General features: G+C 34.7%; 1 protein-coding gene and 1 non-coding gene across 2 annotated transcripts; both read left to right on the plus strand.

Annotated features, from left to right (window-relative positions):
• The first annotated feature begins 157 nt into the window (after window positions 1–157).
• LOC133203851 (small ribosomal subunit protein eS4-like) lies at window positions 158–8,050 on the plus strand. Its single transcript, XM_061339651.1, has 7 exons — window positions 158–230; window positions 688–768; window positions 899–1,079; window positions 2,062–2,159; window positions 2,476–2,647; window positions 4,952–5,081; window positions 7,889–8,050. Exons 1-7 carry the CDS (start codon window positions 228–230, stop codon window positions 8,010–8,012), a joined length of 789 nt encoding a protein of 262 aa, XP_061195635.1. The 5' UTR covers window positions 158–227; the 3' UTR covers window positions 8,013–8,050.
• On the plus strand, window positions 2,706–2,784 carry LOC133204362 (small nucleolar RNA SNORD36). The gene has a single exon (XR_009723575.1). It is a non-coding gene; the product is annotated as a small nucleolar RNA SNORD36 (small nucleolar RNA).
• Window positions 8,051–20,721: the final 12,671 nt, after the last annotated feature.

Raw genomic sequence — 20,721 nt, forward strand, 5'->3', positions numbered from 1 at the left:
ACCGTTCATTTTTGTGTCAAAATGAAATAGCCACATTGTATGCAAGAAGCATTAACAACAAATACCCGTGTATTTCTAATACTTTCTTTTAATTCATTTATTGTAAGAAAAAGTGTCTTAAAAACCCGAGTGGAACTGTACTGTAAAAAAAACATTGCACATAAATCATCAAGGTACGACTTATCAAATTTTCCTAACTTCCTTTTCTTTTACTGACGGTAACCAAAATGGTGAGGAAATTCAATAATATGAATTAAATCCATGTCATCCTGGACGTTTGCTGATACTTCAATAAAATAACTGCATAATAAGAAAGAAGAATTCATTGTTAATTATGAAAGGACATGATATTTTTTAGTTACCTATTGAAAATAAGTAGTTAATTGATTTAAAGAAGAAACGTGACAAGCAGGTGAAGAACTTTTTTTCACCGAACAAATTAAGTTACTATGTCAAGTGCACCGTAAATTCAGGAAGTGGGAAGACAAGATGATACTTTTTGCATGACGTTAAAGTATTCCGTAAGGAATAAATGCAGAGTACAGTTTCATGCTTTTAGATCTGCTTTGGAGAGAAGTGGGGGGGGGGGGGGTCTGATAAAAATATCTGTCAGATTATAAAAATAACAGTGTAAGAAAACAGAAGTTTTTCAAGACTCTGCTTACCATTAGTGTCCTTCTTTGTTAGGGTTATCGAGGACGCAGGAAGGTTTTAAAGCGCTTGACTGCACCAAAGTCATGGATGCTGGACAAACTGGGAGGTGTCTTTGTAAGTATAAATGGTACAGTGTTGTTTTTGTTTTTATCTTGAAGTGAAACCCTTGTTACCCTTTTAACTCTTTGATTTTCTAATTAAATCATTTTTAAATTACTTAACATAATATAGTGATTTTTTGTAGGCTCCAAGACCTAGCACTGGGCCCCATAAGCTGCGTGAATCACTACCCCTCATTGTGTTCTTGAGGAATCGTCTGAAGTATGCTCTGACATACGATGAGGTCAAGAAAATCACCATGCAGAGACTGATCAAAGTTGACGGCAAAGTGAGAACTGATAAGGACTACCCTACAGGATTTATGGGTAAGGATAGGGGCAGATGTTGTAGTTCAGATATAATTTTAGGGCACAATGTTAGCAAGTGATAAAGGCTCTATCGAAGCTCTGTCAGATTTCTGAAGAACTTGCAGAGTCAAAGTGTAGCCGAAATAGACTCAGCTCAAACGGTCGCATGCTTGGCTTCATGTTTAGTGTGCATTACCAATGGCTGATACAAAGAAAAAAAAATGACAAAGAATGAGAATATTGCACTTCAATGTCATTTTTTTTTTTTTTTGATGTAGCTATCCAATTGAAAATGAATGATTAATTTGCAATAGTAAAAATAGTGCTTATGTTTTGTTAAAATGTAATAGTTTGGGCTGTGGATTTCGGCCTGGGTAGCTCAGTTGGTAGAGTACTTGACTAGTGTTGCAGGGGTTCTGGGTTTGATTCCTGGTCCAGCCATACATTTTCTCCTCTCCTGTTACAAAACGTTGAATTAAAAGTGGTTTACTAATAGGGCTGGCACGATATTTGAGCCACGATACGATACGTATCACGATATGTTGAATTAATTATAAAAAAAATTTTGTACTGAAATGAACAAAAAATTTCTTCACAAATAAGAATAATTTATTCAAAGAAGTTGTATATCTGTTGTAAATCAAAATTATTTTACACAAGTGGTGTTTATTATTAGGTATTTCATATTTATATTTTGCGTAATTATTTTATATATTTAACCCATAATGTTAAGTAAACAAAGAAAAAAACATAAGTCAGATTTTTTGGGCGATATTTTGATATTTCTTCATACGTATCGATATGCGTATCATCCTCACATTGAATCGATATTATCAATGTCTCGATATATCGTCCCAACCCTATTTACTAAACAATTATGAACAAACCTCACAAAATTGCATAAGGCAGTGATGTAAAAAAAAAAAAAAAAAAAAAAAAAAAGGTAGATTTGCAGTTTATTAGTGATGCAGTTTCAAAAACTGGACTTGAAACATTGTAGATGTCATTTCCATTGAGAGGACAAATGAGAACTTCCGACTTCTGTATGATGTCAAAGGACGTTTTACTGTTCATCGCATCCAGAAAGAAGAGGCCAAGGTAAGAGGATTTTCTATGAAACAAAAACATATCCAGTTGATTACCGTAGAAATAGCTTTGTAGTCTGACTTGTAAAAGTATCAAGTTTTTCTAATACTCCTCTCCTTTACATTTTTTACTATCCATAATTGTGGCAAATTCTGTTAGAGAAACTGAAGTGAATTTATGGGAAATGAAAATCTTGGTTCCCTTGGAACTGATATTTAGGAAAAATTACAGTTCATTTATGAAAGATTTGCCACTTTCTCTCTTTGGGGGTAAAGGAAAGGAGGGCAGAGAAGAAGGTTCATAAATGTCTTTTTTTTTCAAATTGTAGTACAAGCTTTGCCGTGTCCGTCGTGTTGGAGTGGCCTCTAAGGGAGTTCCCTACATCACCACACATGATGGACGTACCATCCGCTACCCTGATCCACTCATCAAGGTCAATGACACAGTCATGTTGGATATTGCCACAGGGAAAATTAAGGATTTCATCAAGTTTGACTCTGGTAAGTAAATATGAGAGATAATACATTTTTTCCTAGGACATTTTTGTATGTGGTACAAGCACAATGATGCGTGAATTTCTTCACCTGAAATACTATGTGGAGCAAAAATATATACGAGCTTTTTAATTCTGAGTGTTGACCACATCATACCGAAGACTATCATTTTTGTATTGAAGTACAATAAATAAAATTTTTTCCAGTCATCACTGAACAGCAATGTCTACCTGATGACTGCATCTAATAGAAATTGACATATTTGAATTCTTGGCTTTGAGTAGTCCGAAATATCTGACGTTTCCAGTGATTTTTTTTGGGTCAAAATGCTACCGATATTCGGCTGTTTCCCCTCACAAAAATTAGCTATGTTTTCCCAATTATTAGTATAATTTTCCCAATTTCAAACATACGGATATTATGTTTTAATTTTGAACAAAAGTCGCTAAATTTGCTGACAGAGTAAATACATTTTTATTCTTCAATTTTGTTCTCCAAATCCATGCACATGCAGCCGATTTTTTAATGAATGTGTAAAACAATGTAGATATCCACATATAAGCTGATAAGTAGCCTATAATATCCTAAATAAATTGGTAAATAGTTCCCAGATACAAGTCATGTTGCATGTTGACATAATGTTTTTGGTTTGAATGCCATTATTACATAGAGGGTCAGGCTAATATCAGGAAATGGACAACACATAGGGTTTTACTAAAACCAGGAAAAACAAACTATAAAGACTGTAAATTTGATTATCAATATAAAACAGTTTACTATATTATGAGTCTAAATGCTGGTTATTTTCTTTTTTATTAAATTAGACAAAGTAATGTCAAGAAAATAGAAGCTACAAGGTGACTAATATAAGCCATATTCACATTCAATAAAATATTGATGTTAATTTTTTTAAATGATTATTTTATGAATTTTAATCAAATTCAAAGTTAAAATCAAACAAAAACTGTTGTTGTTACTTAGTTTGATTTTTTAATGTATTTTTTAGCATTCTAATTTACTATAAATGATTTTTCCCAATTTGAGGAAAATGTCGCTAATTTTTCCCAATTCAAAAGGAGGGGTAGTGGTTTAAAAAACAAAAAAAATCACTGGTTTCCTGGGCAATTTTCATGATTTTGATATTTGATGGCAGGAAAACGTTGGAACTGGCACCATTATGAAAGGTGGAAATTCACCCTAACTAGAGGCAGTATTCTCAGGTTGATTTTCAATAGATGCTAACTGAATTAAATGTCTAACTCATATCTTATCAACAGTACAATGCTTCTAGTACTTAACCAACATCGCTTTCATTGTTCCTTTGTAGTATAAAGTGTCTGGTGAAGACATTTTATCAAACTGTTGAGGTTTGTTTTGATTTTGTGTCTCTTGTGAGACCTGGATTGCAATGTGGAGAGATGTTTTCTTTTAAATGATATTGATGAGACCTAGAAGCATTGTGCTATTGATAAGTTGTGATTTTGATATTTGATTCAAATTGCAAGTGTCAAAAATTGAGTTCGTCTTGAAGCAGCGAAATTTCTACTTGTCAAAGTGGTGCCAATTCTGACATTTTCCTGGCAGGTCAAATATCAAAATCGTGAAGAACACCTGGAAAACATCAGATATTTCAGGCCAGGCTTTGAGCTGTAGCAAAGTACTTAGGGTGTTGATACAGGATACAATTTTGATACAGTTGACATGTGACTTTGGCCATAGAACAGTGATGTCAATAATATATTTTTGGTATATTACAGAGTACTGTACATGTATATTGAATTTATAGCTATTGCAATTCCATGTTTCTTACTTCTTAAGATACTACAGTGAAGTTGACAAATGTACTCTAAGTAGACATTCTTGTTCCTTTGCAGTACTTGCACTAAATGTGTCATTTATAAGAATAATTACAAATATGCATGTTAAGTATCGTCAACAATGCCTCATAAGTATGATCACTTATTTATGCAATTGCAACAGAATTTTCTATAGATGGCATAAATGTACTGGACAGCTAAATCTCTTAATGGTAGATACCATTGTCCGTGGCAAGCAGAAGTCAGTCCATGATGACAACTCAATGGTTTCGCATAAATTATCGATGAGAACTATGATTAACATCCTAGCTGTCTGAGAGTGACTTCTGTGTCAAAAACCTTCAATATATTGATTCTTAGGGTTATACATAGATTTAAATCCACAACTAACTGGTTTCCTTGATACTGAGATATGTTCCTATGGCTTTGCGAAATGACAAAAAGTATACTATGATTTATTGTATTTCAAATACATTGATGTGATCTTTTAAAGGAAACCTGTGTATGGTAACTGGAGGTCACAACTTGGGGAGAGTGGGTGTGATTCAGCACAGAGAGAGACATCCAGGGTCTTTTGACATTGTCCACATTAAAGACTCCCAGGGACATACATACGCTACAAGGTAATTAGCAAGTAATTCTGATTTCATGTACTTTGATTTTTAACCTGATTGTACCATGGGTTCATTGAAAAATTTAACAAGTCAGCTAGACTTATTGGTCACCTAGTAATAAATTTACAGGGCTTTTTGGGTTTTATGCTACTGAGAAATTATGTATATTTTAGTTTTGTTGATTTTAGGTATCTAAGTTTTGTGGATTCTTTGGGTATCTCCACCTGTGCACTTTCAGTCTTGACAAATATTGAATAAATCTCTTTCATAGAAAAACCTTTATCTTTGAAATTGTATCCCCACCAAAAAAGTAAATTTTCAGCTGTCCTTGACAATTAAATTTGATCTTCCATGCTTTTAATCTTGAAATTATTGCCAAAATTTCAGAAATAAAAAAAAAAGAAAGAATATATTATCTGGGATTACAGGGCTCAACATTAACTTTTTTCCGTACTTGTCCATTCGGACAAGTGACCAAGACATTTACTTGTCCGAACTTCAACTCCACTTGTCCGAAAATTGTTCAATAAAGATACAATACTGTCAACTTGAAAACAAAAATAAAGTCCATTACATGTGCTTGATTCGTGATGTTATTGATAAATACATTAAAACAAGATTTTATTTAGACTCTCTATCCTAACAACAACATAAATGTTCACAAATGAAACTGTCAACATCAAACAGAATCTAAACTTCGCAACTCCACGTAACTTTATGCCTTTGCAGTAGTATGCAATTGGTGAACTTTGATCCCGAAAGAGTGTGAACTCATTTACACAGGGATCCATATCGGGATCGTAGTTCATTTTTTATGTACTGTTTCCGTCTTTACCAATGAACTTTCAACAGATGAACAGTCATTCATTTTATTATTTGAAGACTTCTTTACACTAAAATGCACTTGTCCAATCGGACAAGTGCCCAGCAATATTCACTTGTCGGTATTTTTTTTTCACTGGTACTGGACAAGCGGACAAGCGTTAATGTCGAGCCCTGGATTATGTTTCAAAATTTATAGTCCATAGAAATATTTTGCAGACAAATGTGTACCGTAATTTTTGGAAGATAGGACAATACTTTTTTCTCAGAACTGCTGGGGTCGTCCTATTTAATGAATTGACCTTTCTAAGGCTCAAGTTTACGAAAAATGCCCCCCAAATCAGTAAAATTTACATCAATTTTAGAGCAAATCTGTGCCATCTTCGTATTTATAAAATTAATTTACCGAGAAAAAAATAATAAACAACAAAGAATTAAATATTTATTCCATAGATTTCTTACAAAATAAGTTCCATTAACTTTCTGTCAGTGTACTAAAAAGTTTAAAATACGGAAGATTTTCACAATCGCAATTGTAATCCTTTTTTTTTCCATTTATTTGTAACGACTAATTGAAGTAGTATACCTAAATATTTTTTCATAGTCTTGTGATATTTATTTAGATGTAAAATGCGTGAAATAAATTGTTGCCAGTAAATTCCTAAAAATTATTTACAAAATATACCGCTAGTCATAACTATTTTGTTTTATTATATGATTGAATAATTTCCCTCTTCCTGATTGGCTGAGATCCAACAATGTTAGAAAAATACTACGTTATATTGACCTACACGTGACCTTCCAGGTCAATATAAGGAATTATTGCAGGTCAATATAATGAATCACGTGCCCTTCCAGGTCAATATAAGGAATTATTGTAGGTCAATATCATGAATTATTCCTGTTCCATTTTTTCATGTTACAATGTGTTCTTGTTGAAATTTCTCGTTAAAACTTTCAATTAAAGCAAAAAAAAACAGTCTTGTAGGAGTTTGCTATCATTTAATCATATAATAAAACAGTTATTGCTGTTTCTTGAGGTCAATACGATGATTTAGACACCTTCGAAGTACAATATTCACCTCGCCCTTCGGGCTCAGTGAATATTGTACTCCTCAGGTGTCTAAATCATCGTATTGACCTCAAAAACCAGCAATAATTGTATATTACATCCCAAGGGGTACACGAATTATACAAAGATTGGCTTCTAATAGAATTTTAATTGTCTGACAGATAAAGAGATATACACTGTGTACACAAAGGTGTTAACACCTGTGTTGGTTTAAACACCTGCGGGGCATGATTAACAGATCCACGTGCCGTTACAGGGGAATTAATGCTATACATCATTGTACAAACAAAACTGTGAAATTCATGATGACTTTGAAATTGCAAATGTACTCTCAATTAAATTTCATTACATAGTGTAGATTCAAATTTGATAAAATCATGACCCCTGCAGATAGGGTGAAGCCATATTAATACAAAAACATCCCTAGGTGGTGTAGATGAATTGCAAATTATGACCTGTTGGGGGGGGGGGGTGTTGTTGTTGTGTAACGTCCCTCGAGAGAATTGTTCACTCATATGGAGACCACTTGCTGGTGGAGAGCTGCACATTTTGACCTATACTCGGGCCACTGAGGGATCTTTTTCGTGCCAGCACCTACTGCGACACGGACCTCGTTTTATACGGTCTCATCCAAAGGACCGGTCTCCACGTCCCACAGTGGGATTTGAACCTGCGACTTAAGGATCAACTCCTTAGTCCGCGGGGGGGGGGGGGGGGGGGGGGGGGGGGGGTTAGGAATGGGCCACAACATGCAATCAAAGTTAGGAATATATTGGGGGGGGGGGGAAATCTGCTGATGAAGAATGGCAAGGCTAAGTGACTCAAAAGAGCATTGTAGCCCATGTACCTCTTGTTACTGATGATGTCAATCATGAACATTTTCATTACTTTTGTGGACTTACAATTATTACAAATTTTTCAGATTGAGCTATGTGTTTGTTATTGGAAAAGGGAATAAGCCTTGGATTTCACTTCCAAAAGGAAAAGGTGTCAAACTGTCTATTGCAGAGGAAAGAGACAGACGTCTTGCTGCAAAATCATCATAAATTATGGACAGTCAAAAATAAAGAAAATAACACAGTCATGTCTAGTCTTGCATTTATTTGAATCTTGGAATTTTGGAGATGCTGATTTAAAGCTACTGAAAAATGTAACATGTTCAGTGTTAAGGCTCATAAAATTTCATTGGAAGTTTTATAGGGAGTAAATAATGTGTGGTGATCTGCCAGGTTCTGTTTGCCAATTAATCATTTGATGAAGTATCTAGTGTTCTGGAGTTCTGGTCTGTTGCATTTTTGGTGCTGTGACAGTGCGCTGGAAGTGTCACTAAAGACCTGCCTGGGAAAAAAAAGATTTAGCATCTAAAGGTGAAGAGATTCAAGGGGGAGGAATGTGGTAGGCAGGAGAGTTTGTTCTTAAGATGATGGAAGGCTCAATTTGTACCGTTAATGGGGCATGGGGTGGAAGTATTTTAATGCCAAGCGATTGATTGTGACATGGTGATGACATTTGTTTTAAACACTGTCCTATGAGACTGTTGATGATAAAAGATTTCTTCTAAAAAATTTTGTCAAAGAGTGTTTTTGACAGTTGTCACTAGTTCAGATAGGACATCTAAAATATATATGGCAGATAAGTGCATGTATCTTTTTTTCTTTATAACATCCAAGAATTCGTATAAGGGTAAAGAAGTTGACAAAAATATGATTAAAAAAATAAAGAGGTTCGTATTTTTTTTTTTTCTCGAAGGTTTGAACCCTTTCAGCATTTCAATTTTTTTTTCATCGTAATGCATGATTTCAAGGGCTAGACCATTTGTTCTTTTGAATCCAGAAAGATTTTTTTTTTGGCTTCAAGAGTGAAGAGCCAAGACTCGCAGAATTGGAAAGAAGGAAATTTTTAGGCCAAGGTGCAAAGTTAACATTATTTATAAACAAGTTACGCTATATCTCATAATCTGGGTTTTACATGAACAGTGTTTTAAAAGTTGAAATTGAAGTAATGATTACATTAAGAGATAAATGCTTGCGTTTCACAAAGTGAACAATTTATTTAAAGCCTCATCACTGAGGCATGTTAGAAAAGTCATACAATAGACACGTACACGTAGTGTCGTTTATGAAAGGGGGGGGGGGTCTGAAAAAGAATTGACAACTTGCCAAAAAATCGTTGACAAGCCAAAAAAAAAAATTGGGGGGGGGGGGGGGGGGAGGTGTAAGTTCAAACTCCTTTCACATCCTTACAACGTCAGGGGTCCTCGGTAAACACCTTGCCGTTGGAACCGGTCCAAAGGCAACATGTCATGACATGTTGACCCAAGACCCCTGTCGTTGTTAGGATGCTTCTTTCAAAACCAAAAGGTATAGCGCCCTTTCCTAGTAGTCATGTGGCGTAGCTGAAAAAATTCAAATAATTGTGCATTTTGTGATTAAAGTGTGAAATTAAGTGTATCGGTAGAATAATATATTACAAATATTTCTGGCTATTGGGCCACTTCATTGGACAATCACAGACAATTTTGGCAGCCATTTTTAGCTCTACTGGTCAAAGACCAGAAGAGCTTATGCGATAGTAAGATGTCCGGCGTCCGTCCGTCTGTCTGTAAACAATTTTTCAAAACGCTACTCCTCCTACAGGTCTGGTCTGATTTCAATATAACTTGGCATACAAGTAGACTGCACTAAGATACATAATTTATTGCATTAGTTCTTGATTTCGATGAACGGTGTTGCCATGGTTACTAAAACGCTACTCTTCCTACAGATTTGGTCTGATTTCAATATAACTTGGCACACAAGTAGACTACACTAAGATACATAATTTAGTGCATCGATTTTTGATTTCGATGAACGGTGTTGCCATGGTTACTAAAAATAGAAATTTCTGTAAAATTCCTTTAAAACGCTACTCCTCCTAAAGATCTGGTCTGATTTCAATATTACTTGGCACACAAGTAGACTACACTAAGATACATAATTTAGTGCATCGGTTTTTGATTTCGATGAATGGTGTTGCCATGGTAACTAAAAATAGAAATTTTTGCAAATTTCCTTTAAAACATTACTCCTGCCACAGTTTTCATCTGATTTCATCCAACTTGGCACACAAATAGACTACTCTACGTTACATAATAGTGTTTATCGGTTTTTGATTTCAGTGAATGGTGTTTCCATGGTTACTTAAAATAAAAATTTCTGTGAAATACTTTCAAAATGCTACTCCTCCTACAGTTTTTGTTTGATTTCAATATAACTTGGCACACAAGTAGACTACATTAAGATACATAATTCTATTTATTGCTGCATGTTGCAATGTTTCAAATCCAAGTGCTACTTTTCCTTTGTTATATGTACAGACCAGTAGAGCTACAGTCTCATCAGAGACTTCTGGTTCAAAATGGTCGTCATACGCCACTCTGTATTACAAGCATACTTATGTAGATCTATAGTAGCTACTGGATTACAAAATTTATAAATATATGTATATGTGTAGAGACTTCCTAGCTCACCTGAGCTTAAGGCCCAAGCAAGCTAATTTGTCCGTAAACCGTCTTTGTCGTCGTCGTCGTTATTTTTTCAATTTTTTATCTTCTCCATTTCTGGTCCAGTTAAACTTGCCATTACGCGTGATGCCATCCTTGATTAAAGAAGATGCAATTTGGTTTTACTCCCGTGACACGTACTCTTTCAAGGGGAGATAAATGAGCAATTAAAAAAAACCTCAGAAGAATCATTGGGCTAGAAAAGTTAAATAGAAAACTTAGGTAAAATGTTCCTTATGAAGTGTTGATTTGTTAAAGTTTGTTCAAGTCCACGATCATGGCCCCAGGTGGTAGGGTGGACCACAAGTGGGGATTAAAGTTTGCAGTATGAATATCTAAAGGGGAAACTTTAAAAAATTTTCCTCTCAAGATTTAGAACAACAATTAATTAAGGCTTTATGATATAAATAAGCTAGCATCCTTCGGTAGTGCAGATTCAATTTTATTTTATTATTAATTTTATAAATTTTATTAAAATCATGGCACCGGGTTGGGTCCACAAGGCCAGATCTCAGTTTTTCATAGGAATATATTAGAATTCAATAAAAAAAAAAATTCTAGAGTAGCAGGGCCATACTATTTATGCTAAAATGCAAGCACTTCCTAGTTGTGTGCACGTGTAAGTAACAATTTGCAGAATTGTCTACAAACTGTGTAGATCATCAAATCGTTGACACTAGGGCTGAGATGGGACTAATTTTATATAATGCATGTACTATTATACAGGAATAAATCTTTCAAGAAAACTTCTCCAGGACAGCAAGGCCATGTTAGCCACATTAATATTCTTGCATCCCAATGTTGAGTGGTTTCAAATGTCATGGCCCCTTTGGGCTAGGATGGGACCACAATATGTTGCAAAACATTTCATGTGAATTGAGAGATAAAAGAAATTCTTTTGAAGAAGAACAAGTTTACTTAGGTGAACTTTGTTGCCCAAGGGGTCATGTGAAAAATAATTACATCAGATTCCTGTAAAAGAATGGCCGGGTTTACTAAATCATCCAGTCACCTTTCAAAAACAGAAGATACGAGTATAGAGACAAGTGTCGTTTTTGCACATGCATCCTATGTTTGTCTTTCAAGAGGAGCTCATGATGTTACCGTCTCTAAGCTTGTGTATATCAAGTTAAGCCATTAACCCGATCAAGACAAGGAGCACACGGTGAGTGTGACCGGTCAACAGGGGTTACTTCTCCATGGCACTTGACCCCACCTCTGATGTTTTTAGAGGTCTGTGTTTGCAGATTGCTCCAAAAAGGGGGGCGTACAAGGCGAGGACAATCCCCGCTCTGGGACATAATATTTCTCAATTTTCAAAGTTCACGGAAAAGTTATATTTTAAAGTTGACAGTAAAGAATTAATATTTAGTGGAAAATGGGTTTTTTAGGGCCAAAAAAAAAAAAAAATGATTTTTGAATATGAATGGGTAAAGTCTCCATTGTTCATTAACGTTTGTGTGACGGAAAAGTAAATGTAAAATCTATTTCATGTTTTACAAAAATGGAGTCTTAACCCATTCAATATGAAAATCGAACAACAAACTCGTTTATTAAATCACACTGACATCAAACAAGACAAGCAGATATCGTACATGTAGCGTAATGGTTAACGCGTTCAATCTTGCGCCCAACAGCGAGCTTTGGAGAGAGTTCGAATCCTGCGTGAAGCTTTTTTTTCTTTTTCACATACCTTAGAGCATTAGTGAAAAATAAATTATTGTCAATAATTTATTAAACAAAATATAGGAAACAAATGTATAAAAGATTATTTTGATAATATAATTTTTGAAAAATATAACTTTTCATGAACTTTTAGAATTGAAAAATGTCTTCTCTCAGAGCGGGGGATCGTCCGCGCCTTGCACGCCTTCATTCTTTGTAACATTCTAATGGACTTTTAAGCTTGATTACTCTTCAGTATCTTCATATTTCATACTTCAGCAACGTGCTAATGACTGATATGCACAGATAAAATTCTGGAGTTCAAAAAGCCTTGCAAAGAAAGGGTTCAATCCCATTTTTAGTACTGTTAGACTGTTGTGTGCATTGACCTTCGTTCTAAGTCTGCAGCTTCCATCATTTCCAGTCCTTACAGAGCTTGAAATCTGTTGTTGGATATCTGTTCATCTTAGCGACACATCAAACACCCTGAAGTAAACCAAGAAGAAAGGGATCATAGTTTTACAGTGTAAAATACCCAAAGGATGTTCTCTGTTATTCTCATTGATCAGATACATATGCCTAAGAATGGATATGTCAAGGACGACAAAGGATCCGTTGTCCTTATCAGTGACTAACCAGCTCTTCTCTGATGGATGGTAGATAGTATCTGGACCAGAGATTAACACAATAGTTTCATGATGGCTCAACAAAAAAAATGTCATAAATATCAAATTCCAAGAGTACAAGCCCTGTTTGCTACAGGTGCATGTTTGATCTTCTTTTTTGATCAATGACTTTGGCAATCCCTTTGAAAAATTGAGCAATGGCATAGCTCTTAGTTCTGTATATTATTGAGCTCGCAGACCATTCTGCATTAAACTGTGAAAAATGTTAAGAGAATTGGAAAAAAATAAGTTTGACGAATTTAATCAAAGAACGTTTTTATTTCATTCAGCCATATTTCTATTCATTGCCAAAAAAAAAAACCTACAAAATCCAGCAAAGAATATCAGGATAGAAGAAATTGACTTCATTCAGATGTGACGTGAATCTCCTCTCTCTGTCAAATAAAACACAAATTAAAAACACAATTTAATTCAAACCATGGGATCCATCAACGAAACTGAAACCATGGAAATATGAAATCGTGAACAAATTATATAGGTTTTGCAAATGACTGAAGAGATTGAAAACTGGGAGAATTAATTTGAGGAACTTCATGGTGATTTAGAAACAATGCCAAAACGTAAGGCAGAGGTATATAAAGAAGAAACAATGTATTTGTTTAATTTTCAAATTATTCAAATAATACCTTTTCTGTATAGATTAAGATATCAAACAATTTGTATTCAGTAGTTCATAGTTTAACATCATCCATTTCAGACACAAAGTATTGGAGTGTTTGAGTATGTTGTTACGGATAGCCTACACATTGATTGAAATATAAACTTTTAATTAATTGTTTATATCTAAGGAATTCGGCATTTAAATATTAGAAATTATTTGAATTTGTATCAAAAACTATTTGCATTGTTTGAAAGTAAGAAATTCTAATTTGATTTTAATTTGGTATACAATGAAGCAGTTACATGAGAAAGTTTCTATAAAATTCTTGTAACTACATTTGTGTACCACAAATAAATTCCTTTTTGAAAAGTTCTATTAACATTATACTTTAAGGCATCAGTGTTAAACATGTTAAAACGGGGCATTGAAGAGTTGTGAACAAAAAATAAATCCCAATATGACAATAAAAATTCTCTTACAGAATAGTTGAAATAGCATCTTTAGTACACCGAAATCTAGCCATGCAATCATCACCACCATAAAACATTTACTCAACATCAAAACATTCCAAAATGTCAAAATATTCTAACAAAAGTCCAAGGAAGCAACATATAGCTAGGTTTAAACCACCCAAACACCAGGTTCAGAATTTACCGTAATTCTGAGCTGTACTCAGCTAAGCCTTACCTCGCTGTGTGCAACGCGTAAACTTGGATTTGAACCTGGCATTAATGAACGGAGGTTAAAATCTAATAAGATACGCAACCGGCAAAAAGAGTGGTGACTGTTCTTTTACCAAGCGCCCGGCACTAGAGGTAAATGTCACGGGTCTTTCGGATGAGACCTTAAAAACCGAGGCCCCGTGTCACGGTAGGCGTTGGCACGATAAAGATCCCTAACTGCTCAATGACCCTGAGTGCCAAGTAAGGTCTAAATTTGAAGCCCTTCGCCGGTATATGGTGACGTCTCTACATGAGTGAAAATTCTCGAATGGGACGTCAAACAACATACAATAAATCAATCAAATAAGTTTCATCTTTTCTGGCCAAGTGGTTATTGAGAAAAAGATTAAATTAAAGATTAAATGACCCCACCCAATTTTCCCTATTTCTTAATTATCTCCACTTGGAAGAAGCTGTGGCCCTTCAAACAAACTTGAATCCTCTTTACCCAAGGATACTCTGTGTCAAGTTTGGTTGAAAATGGCCAAGTGGTTCTAGAAAAGGTGAGAATTTGAAAAGTTTACGACAACGACGACAGACAACGGACAAATTTTGATCAGAAAAGCTCACTTGAGTCTTCGGCTCAGGAGAGCTAAAAAGTTTCACACAAAGACTTATTACGATATTACCTATAATGTTATGACGAAATTAATCGTAAAAAGTATACAGCAAGGAAATTGAGGTGATACTTATTGTGGTCCATTATAATTTTTGTGAAAGATGAATTACAGTAAAGCAATCATTTTAAAGATATGTCTAGTACTTTAAATAAATGTTAGTTTTAAAAGAGCTAGGTTCACTTTATGCATAAAACGGCCCTGTAGATATACCAATTTATTGACTAACACCCTGTGTACCATTTTCAACATTAATATAAAGTAGAGACTTGGTGCTTTCAGTTTATATAACAGAATTGACTTGGAAGAGTCCAGGCATTAGAAAACAGGTTGTGTGAAATCGCAATGTTACTGAATTTCGCAGAAAACAGGTGTCTTTGAGAACCTTCAGTAAAGAATTAAAATGTGAGCACACCCCTCGATCCAAAAATTAAAATATGTTTTATAATCTTCATTAACAGTTCTTTTATAATATATTTACACATTTTGGATGGGAGGTTGTGCTGTATATGAAATAATGAAAAATGGCATCATCTTTTGGCAATTTTAGTAGAAATATTCAGGATATGTGAATAATGACGCAATTCATCATAATGCATTGACTAGCAAGAAAATTACGTCATTTTCAGTAGATATTCATTAACTAGGTGTTCAAGTATTGTATATTGCCTTATCGACTAAATCTATGCAGTTTTGAATTTTCAAAATTGGCAGGGCCAAAAAAGGCCCTGAGTGGCTCTTGCTCTTTAATTTGGCCATGGCATTTTGGCTCTTTTTGAACGCATTTTTGTAAAATCAAAGCTGTATTGAATTCTTTTTTAGCATTTCGTACTGTTTTTACACGTGCTGCTGCTTGAAAATAAGCATATAAATGTATTCATTTTTATTACGTGGAATTTATAGGTAAGTTGCAAAGAAAGAAACATCAACGTTTCAAAAACATACAAAGACTTATTGGACATAGGTCCACCCTTAAAGCTGAACGGGACTCGTAAATAGGCATACGCCATATTCGTTTTACTATCTCCGATATCAGCTGTGGGGTATACCTTTCGCATTCGTTACACCTAGCTGTTTCCTGCGCGGAATGGAGCGTGCTGGTTATATTACCATACCTTTGTTTACATTTTCTTGCAGTTTACATGTATTTGTGTTTGTTTGTATACTGCACTGACTGTGCAACTGTTGTAAGTTTCTTTGGTATCTTTTCCTCCCGCCTGGAAGAAGTACACAGAAACTTTAGTTGCTACCGATTGTTTTACAATAGCTAAGTAGCATACGTCTGTCTACACAATGACACGATTCCTGTGGCTCGTTTCTCAAAAAGTCGTAGATTTGGGCCTAAGTTAGTCCGACTAAGTAAGTTACGCAAATTTAGACGGGCCTAAATCGCGTTTCAGAAAGCGGCGTAAGACTGGGCCTAAGACTTAGACCTCTCCACTAAGTACTAAGCATGCGCAGATCGTGTTTTATTTGGTTTAGAGACTACAATTACATGTGGCGGATCAAATTACCGGTAATATATATCAAACTTAAACCTAAACACAGAAGTAAAGTACTGAAAGCATGAGCGCGCGTGCATGTTTTCTCTCTTCACAATCTTTCAAACAGATATATTACGCAAATCCACCTGCATTTTCAAGGTCAAAACATTAAAATTAAATAACTATTTTTTTATGCTCAAATAAAAAAATCTGTATAGGTACAAATTACATTACAAAAACATTAACGTGTACACGATTGTGTTATTTTGATATACAATCGTACATTAAAACCCAGACGATGTACATAGTGTAAGCATGATAAGTACTTGTGAACAATTCGAATAGATTAAGCATGGGGTATTTTAAGTAATTTTCCTTTGAATATAAGTCATATTGTTTTTCACTTATGTTAAATACATTAAAACAAATACACATAAGGTAGTAGCAAAGGGCTGGAACAGGCTCGTAGCAACAGTTTAAAAGGTGGAGGGGGGCAACTTCCCAAAAAAATCTGACAAGCAAAAAAAAAAAAAAAAAACTAACAAACAGTGAGGGGCAACTTACCAAATTAATGTAACCAAAAAAAAAAAAACTTCATTAATTGTCCAAGTCAAAAACCTAATTATAACTGTCCAAGACTGAAGTCATGGAATTGGACAGTGCTCGACCTTACAGCGACAAAAAGTAGGGGGGGGGGGGCAACATCTGAAGGACAATTTACTATAGCAGAAAAAGTGGAGGGCCGGGGCCCCCTGGCCCCACCGCGTTCTACGGGCCTGTGGAAAATTTAACAATTATAAAATCATACACTAGTATTATTATAATATGGATAAGAGTTTTGAAAAATTATCAGTTGTATTGAATTTATAATTTCATTAACAGAATAATTTTAATTCTGGTTGTAACGTTGTATTTGATTGGATAGAAAATTACTTTATATCGTATTAAATGGGTTGCCTACTCCACAATGACTTGCGTCAAAAACGTATCGATCCGCCTGACGTTATATTCAAATTTTGTACAAACTGAAGTCATTTTTTAAGGACAATTTCATTTTTTTTTCTTACACCAAATGAACGAAAATTAAATTATAAGCAATGAATTGAATAGCTACCCAATTTATACAGTATAAACTGGGTTGGAACAGTTTACGCTTTTTTATAAACCGCTTCGCGACTTGGACAACTATACTTTTGAAAAATATTTGTTTGCAATACAAACGATATTTTAATTACTGGAACATTTTACATTTTCCTTTTTATGATATTTATATTTAAGTAAAGGGGAAATTAAGGTAAAAGGTGCATTGCCTTAATTAGTTGATGGCATAATTATCGAATATTTTTCATTATCGAAAATATATTAAATGTATATTGTTTGAGGAGTTTTATCAAAACATTATCGGTTTCAAAACCAAAAAAAAATATCAAGGACCCAGCAGCGTTTTTAAAAAGTGTGCGGGGGAGGGGAAAAGGGGTGGGGGCTGGGGGGTAGGTAATTGAGTAACCAAAATATTCAGCAAACTTTGACAGTACAAGAAAAGAAATACTGAAATTGCCGGACAACTTAAATTACAACTTAATTTTAAACAGAAAGCACTATTACTGCATAAAGCGGTAGGGTTGCAGTTCCTCCCCCATACTACGCGTGCCTGGGTTTTTTTTTTTTTTTAAACTCTGGCAGTTCTTAATTTCTTACCTAGTTTCACAATTTAAAATTCATAGTTACAAATTTCTAGTTCATCCCACCTTTTACGGAAAAAAGTCTGCATCCTCGCTGATTTTTACTACCTTTCTATTTACCTACATAATAATTGTATATTTCACGATTTTTTATTTACATATCATATATGAATATGAATAGGTGTTTATATCGTACGCGTAAAAAATAATTATTCTTTTAACTCTTTATGATCAAAACACTTGCCACTTTTTTCAAGTTGTGTACAGACTAAGAACTTACGCCTACTCATGAGGAGGCGTAGATTTAAGCTAAAGTTTAGTCTCGACTAAGTCTCCGCCTTTTTGTGAAACGCAACTTAGTCCGATTTCCGGGTTTAGTCACTGATTTAGTCCGGACTAAGCTTAAGCCTGGTCGTAGGCCTTTTTGAGAAACGGGCCCCTGCAGATTACACGCCAAATACGCCCATCTTCTTTCATGAATTATCCTGTGGGACCCCCTCGATAGTTAATTTTGTCTATCTGGGAGCTCGTCTTTGGGTAGTACTCGGTAGCCTAGATAAGACCACGCCTCGAGAACATAAATTGAGAAAGAACAGAGTTAAGTAATTTTTTTTAAATTTTAAATATCTTGATTTTTATTTCAAAAGTGTATTAAAAAATTGCAGGTATCTGTATTATTCAGATACGATCACATGATGAAAATTTTGTTTGATTATCAAGATTATTTCAAAAGGTATATCAACTTGAAATCTTGACTTGAGTCTGTTCTCAGTTTATGGTCTCAAGGCCGCGATAGGGCTTTCATGTTTCACATGTATATTCTTCGTTACAGACCTTCCCTTGCGTACCAACAATTATGTCCTTTTGACCTTGACTCAGGAGTTTGTCCTACTTTTAAAAAACTTAAACCTTGGCCATAACTTAAATAAGAGAGAATTTCTAACCTTAACCATAGCTGTCATATGAGGGCATCAGTGGTTTTACAAACACATCTTGTTTTAACTTTTCTTTTAAGAGAGATATTCACTTTTACCATATCAAAAATATCGTGCAATCAAGTAGAAATATCCCGAAAGAAAGACATTGTTAACGTCTGGAACATTTGTGAAGTTCTTGTGAATTTGTCGGAATTGTAAACGATGCGTCATTGGAAAGAGCTGGGTCATTCTAAACGAGTTTCCGGATTTTGTAAGCAGTTAGGTTTGTCGACTTACGTTTGTCGCGGCCGGGGATTGAACCCACAACCTTCCGATCAAGGAGCGAGCGCTCTACGATTAAGCTACCATGAACCTTAAGAGACAGAAAATAGATGTTCAAAAATTTGAAATTATATGCTGACACGCAAAAGAAACGCTAGAAGTAGTAAACTACAATACTTAAAATGTTTTTATATAATGATATTTACAAATTAACACAAATTTTAACAGTAAAGATAACTTGATTAAAACACTTCACATTTATTGAAAACTTGAACCTTGACGAGTAACTTGAATAAGTAAGAGGTAAGATTTATGCCCCCACCCCACCCCCGTAGGCCTTGTCATGAAGCAAGGAAGAGATTTTTTTCGGTATAATACTGCTTTACATACGAGGCCACAGTATATGAATTCTTAGTTTTATTTCCCCGAGTGTGTAGGTTTCAGGAAAATCAGGTTAAAGACATATTTGTCATATTTTGAACAATTCATCTACCAAATATAATAACTATTACATGAGATAGGAAACACTATTTTACCTTTAAAAATTGTTTCCTAATATATAAATCTATACTAAAAAAAGTCTAACATTTCCAATGTTTTTCTGAGCGATCCAAATAAAATCGATGTTGGACCGCTGAGTGAGATATTGGACCTGTCGATGAGATGTTGGACCGCTATGACTTTTTTACGTCACACTGTAGATCAGCTGTATCTTATCAATTATCGTAAAAATGAAGGCCAGCGCAAGATTGTGTCAAAATAAACAGTAACCTAACGATCTCAGGCAAACAGTGTGGTTTTTGGGTCCGACAAAACGCATGTTGCCCTCGAACCCAGTTAATAATATAGATTTATTGACTGGGTTCGAGGGCAACATGCGTTTTGTCGGACCCAAGAACCAAACTGTTTGCCTGAGGCCGTTAGGCCGAAGGCAAACAGTTTGGTTCGAGGGGTCGACAAAACGCATTTTGCCCTCGAACACAGTCAACAAATATTTTGTTATACCTTTTACTTATTTATTTTATTATTATTATTTTGACATATATGTATGACGAACACCAGCAAATGCAAATGAGATTTAGCTGACCCCTCCCATTGTGTGACGTAAGCGGTCCAACATCTCATCGACAGATCCAATATCTCACTCCGCGGTCAAACATCGATGTTCTTATGCCCGCTCAGTAAAACACTGGAAACATTAGACTTCTATAAGTATTGATTTATATAGGAACAAATTTTTAAAGGTATAACAAATGTAATTTGTTTGTTGAAAAATATACAGCGTATATAAAAAAAGAACAAAAACAACTCAGGTCTTCTGGGAGACGACCGTTTACAATGAATATAGACAGGTATAAATAAAATCAAGGATCTTCCATTTTTCCCCCATTCAAATCGGTTTTTTTGGAAGATATCTTTTTTTTAAAGCTTGTTTTAGTTTTATTGGTGGAATATTTTTCCATTCATCTATTTATCGTTGTTGTCGCCTATGTTTTCTTTTCAGATTTTCTGATCTTATAGTTTTTTTTAAAGATGTGTTTTCACTAAAAAAAAAGAA

This window comes from Saccostrea echinata, unplaced genomic scaffold, assembly GCF_033153115.1.
Source record: "Saccostrea echinata isolate AGI-Se365-2 ecotype Australia unplaced genomic scaffold, CSIRO_AGI_Sech_v1 ptg000052l, whole genome shotgun sequence".
NCBI classification, from domain to species: Eukaryota; Metazoa; Mollusca; class Bivalvia; order Ostreida; family Ostreidae; genus Saccostrea; species Saccostrea echinata.

Excerpts from the sequence above, each read along its gene's own strand:
- LOC133203851 (XM_061339651.1), top strand. Across the intron at positions 769-898 it reads ACAAACTGGGAGGTGTCTTT|GCTCCAAGACCTAGCACTGG; the intron begins GTAAGTATAAAT and ends GATTTTTTGTAG. Across the intron at positions 2,160-2,475 it reads TCCAGAAAGAAGAGGCCAAG|TACAAGCTTTGCCGTGTCCG; the intron begins GTAAGAGGATTT and ends TTCAAATTGTAG.